Source organism: Phocoena sinus, chromosome X (genome assembly GCF_008692025.1).
Source record: "Phocoena sinus isolate mPhoSin1 chromosome X, mPhoSin1.pri, whole genome shotgun sequence".
NCBI classification, from domain to species: Eukaryota; Metazoa; Chordata; class Mammalia; order Artiodactyla; family Phocoenidae; genus Phocoena; species Phocoena sinus.
The window spans coordinates 45,721,632-45,726,005 of NC_045784.1; the positions used below are offsets into that span (position 1 = coordinate 45,721,632).

Consider the following 4,374-nt stretch of genomic DNA (forward strand, 5'->3'; position numbering starts at 1 on the left):
TCATTTTCACTTGAATCTTGAGTAGAATTGGAAATCAGGTGTGCCTGTCTAGGCTTAATCATTAAATCGTGGTCAAATCGCTCTCCCGGACCGCGTGAACAAAAATGAATGGACATTTACGTAAAAAAAAAAAAAAAGAGAGAGAGACTTTCGGACTTCACCCAGGACTGAGGATGCAGGAGGCCGAGCGTACGGATGGCAGCGAGGGGTCAATCCCCGCCCGGCGCTGGGTCGGCGGTGGAGGAGTCGGAAGTGGTCGGGGTTTGGGGGAGGAGATCCGCTCATACACAACAGGAGAGGCTGCGCCGCCATATCTGCTGCCGCCGCCGCAGTTGCGAATGCAGCGTCGGGACCGGGCTGCCTCCGCGCCGCCGCTAAGGTTCGTGTCGCTCCCCCCTGAGCCCCCTGCTCTTGCCGCCTCACCCCCGGCGGCACTGCCCTCTCTTTCTGGCCCGTTGAGCCCGCTCCCTTCCTGCATCCATCAGGGCTGAGGAGTATGGATCCGGGCAGCAGCAGCAGCAGCGACTCGGCTCCCGACTGCTGGGACCAGGTGGACATAGAAGCACCGGGTTTGGCCCCAAGCGGGGACCGAGCCGCCTCGGCGGCTGCTGCGGCGGCGGCCGAGGCCCAGCGTGAGCCCCTCATCTCGGCCTTCAGCCGACAGCTCAACGTCAACGCCAAACCCTTCGTGCCTAACGTCCACGCCGCGGAGTTCGTGCCGTCCTTCCTGCGGGGCCCCTGCCAGCCGCAGATCCCCCCGGCCGACGCCCCCGGCATCGATGAAACCTGCCCCGGCGCGGGCGACCCTCAAGGTAAAAGGCTGGGACGGGGGGCACCTGTGGAACATTCCAAAGAGGAACAGTTAGTGTGGCGTGAAGGTTCCAATTCAGCCGTTACCATGGAACTTTCGGAACCTGTTGTAGAAAATGGAGAGGTGGAGATGGTCTTAGAAGAATCATGGGAGCACAATAAAGAAGTAAGTGAAGCTGAGCCAGGGGGTAGTTCCTTGGGAGATTCGGGGCCCCCAGAAGAAAGTGGCCAGGAATTGATTGAGAAAGAGGAAATCAGAAAATCGAAATCTGTGGTCGTACCCTCAGGTGCTCCTAAAAAAGAACACGTAAATGTGGTATTCATTGGGCATGTAGATGCCGGAAAGTCAACCATTGGAGGACAGATAATGTTTTTGACAGGAATGGTTGACAAAAGGACACTTGAGAAATATGAAAGAGAAGCTAAAGAAAAAAACAGAGAAACTTGGTATTTGTCGTGGGCCTTAGATACAAATCAGGAAGAACGAGACAAGGGTAAAACAGTAGAAGTGGGTCGTGCCTATTTTGAAACAGAAAAGAAACATTTCACAATTTTAGATGCCCCTGGCCACAAGAGTTTTGTCCCAAATATGATTGGTGGTGCTTCTCAAGCTGATTTGGCTGTACTGGTAATCTCTGCCAGGAAAGGAGAGTTTGAGACTGGATTTGAAAAAGGTGGACAGACAAGAGAACATGCAATGTTGGCAAAAACAGCAGGGGTGAAATATTTAATAGTGCTTATTAATAAGATGGATGATCCCACAGTAAACTGGAGCAGCGAGAGATATGAAGAATGTAAAGAAAAGCTAGTGCCCTTTTTGAAGAAAGTCGGCTTCAGTCCCAAAAAGGACATTCACTTTATGCCCTGCTCAGGGCTTACTGGGGCAAATATTAAAGAGCAATCAGATTTCTGCCCTTGGTACACTGGATTACCATTCATTCCGTATTTGGATAATATGCCAAACTTCAACAGATCCATTGATGGACCAATTAGACTGCCAATTGTGGATAAGTACAAGGATATGGGCACTGTGGTCCTGGGAAAGCTGGAATCAGGATCCATTTTTAAAGGCCAGCAGCTTGTGATGATGCCAAACAAGCACAATGTGGAAGTTCTTGGAATACTTTCTGATGATGCTGAAACTGATTATGTAGCCCCAGGTGAAAACCTTAAAATCAGACTGAAGGGAATTGAAGAAGAAGAGATTCTTCCAGGATTCATACTCTGTGATCCTAATAATCTTTGCCATTCTGGACGCACATTTGATGTTCAGATAGTGATTATTGAGCACAAGTCCATCATCTGCCCAGGTTATAATGCGGTGCTGCACATTCATACTTGTATTGAGGAAGTTGAGATAACAGCCTTAATCTCCTTGGTAGATAAAAAATCAGGAGAAAAGAGTAAGACACGGCCCCGCTTCGTGAAACAAGATCAAGTGTGTATTGCCCGTTTAAGGACAGCAGGAACTATCTGCCTTGAGACATTCAAAGATTTTCCTCAAATGGGTCGTTTTACTTTAAGAGATGAGGGTAAGACCATTGCGATTGGAAAAGTTCTGAAACTGGTTCCAGAGAAGGACTAAGCAGTTTTCTTGTTGTCCCTACACAATACTGTGAGAATTGACTACAAAAGTTCACCACCTTCTCTTATTTACTGCCCATTGACTTTTCTCCATATTTTGCAAAGAAAAATTTCACAGCAAAAATCCATGTTTTGTCAGCTTTCTCATGTTGAGATCTCAGTTGTGTCACTGCTGAATTTACCATTAAGTTTCCTCCTCCTATGCCATTCCGCTTCCTTGAACAGAATCAGTAATAGCTTTGTAAGTGATGTGGATGTAATTGTCTATAACAATGAAAAATTAATATATTTTTTAATTTTTCATTTTCCCTTAGGATATTTAGACAACCCTTGTTCCACGCAGACCAATCAGAGTGTGTCAGTGTGTGTGTACATGTTAAAAAGACAACTAACATGTGAATAAAATTCCATTTGAAACTCTTATTGGTATTTGAAATGCTTTTGAATATTTTTTTTAATTTGTCTGTAATACTTCTCAGTTAGGTTTTTTACTGTCTCAAGTAACTGAATACATTTTATTACCTGGGCTTTTAACAACTGTCCTGCACTCACTGTTTTAAATGAGGAATTTACAAACAATGCACAGGTTTGTGTTAAAGGAAAAATTTTAATTTTGAGAAAAATAATTTAGAGGTCTTCCCAATGAACTTTGTTTTCTGTGTTCAAGTCCAGTCAATAAAGGAGCTCTTCTGCTTCCCCACTTGTGATTTGAAAAAGAAAAGCTCAGGCCATCTATCAAGTCCCCAAATGTTGAACATGGCCATATTACACATATACCTGGTGATTCAGACCGTATGTTGACTAGACTGTTATCTGCACTCCCTCATCTTAACACACCCCTTTGTTTTATTCACCAAGAGACTTGTGGTGTGGGACACAACACAGTAAGGGGCATGACTTGAGAAGGTAAATGCTTGCAATAGTAAGTCATTCACTGACAAGTAAGGGTTATTGAGGGTCCTGAGCTTGGAGCTGGGGAGACCATTCCACTCTTCTATTCTTCAGTGCTTGGGGTTAGTAGGAAAGGTGGGAGGTCATTTTTACAATCAGATCATGACCCACTCTTGGGGTCAGAGTTAACTGGACTCATCTCTGAAGAGTACATTGAGGTAAACACCAACCGTGGACCCTGAGGTGGCCACTTTTATTGCCAGGAGAGTGGCCTTATAACCTGCGTAACTATCAACAGCTGCAAGAACTTTCTGTCTTGGTAAGTAGGTAGTGGCCCAGTGTAAACACTGCCCAATTGTGGGAAGAGCCAATTCCTCACACTCATGGGGTGATTGAACAAGGGTGGAGACTGCTGCCGGAACACTATGGGCTATACTCAGGACCTTTCTCCATGGTCCCTTTGTTTGTGTCAGCATGTACCTCCAGGGTATCTAACCTGTCAGAGATAGCCACAGGTCTTGTCAGGGCATCAATAGCATGGCTCTGTGAATCATCCAACCATAGATCTTTAGGGCACCCACAAGGGAAAAGAGGATTTTTATTTTGTCATATGTCAGCTAACCTAACCCACAGGGATGTGCCTCATGTTGTCTTGGACCCAGTCCTTTAATAATTAGTATATCAGTGGCAAGAGTTTTGTCTTATTTTACAGTTCCTTCTCTTGCCTCTGTGCTCTGAGCTATGTACAAAATACAGGCCAAACCAGTGTTCGCTAAAAGTTTTGCCCTGGCAGCCACTTTTTAAAAGTTTATTTCTGATGCTGCATCAATCTCATTGTTTTGCAATTTTAGTAACTTACCAATAGGATAATTGTGGATAGCATCCACTAATAGGCCAAAGCCACAAGGCAGGACAGAACTCTTTTTTTCTGCACCCAATTTGGATAATTTCCCATCAAAAACTGGCTCCTAAATGTCTTTTCTCATTAGCCAGTTGTATAGAAATTTCTCCACCAGGAGCTCTGAACTCTATAAACAACTTTCAGAGACAGGACATAAATCTTTGGGAGTGGATTTTAGAAACCAATAA

The 4,374-nt window shown here is 45.1% G+C and overlaps 1 protein-coding gene across 1 annotated transcript; it reads left to right on the forward strand.

Annotated features, from left to right (window-relative positions):
- Positions 1-262: 262 nt before the first annotated feature.
- Positions 263-2,817, forward strand: GSPT2 (G1 to S phase transition 2). Its single transcript, XM_032620972.1, has 2 exons — positions 263-379; positions 486-2,817. Exon 2 carries the CDS (start codon positions 497-499, stop codon positions 2,393-2,395), a length of 1,899 nt encoding a protein of 632 aa, XP_032476863.1. The 5' UTR covers positions 263-379; positions 486-496; the 3' UTR covers positions 2,396-2,817.
- The last annotated feature ends 1,557 nt before the right edge of the window (positions 2,818-4,374 follow it).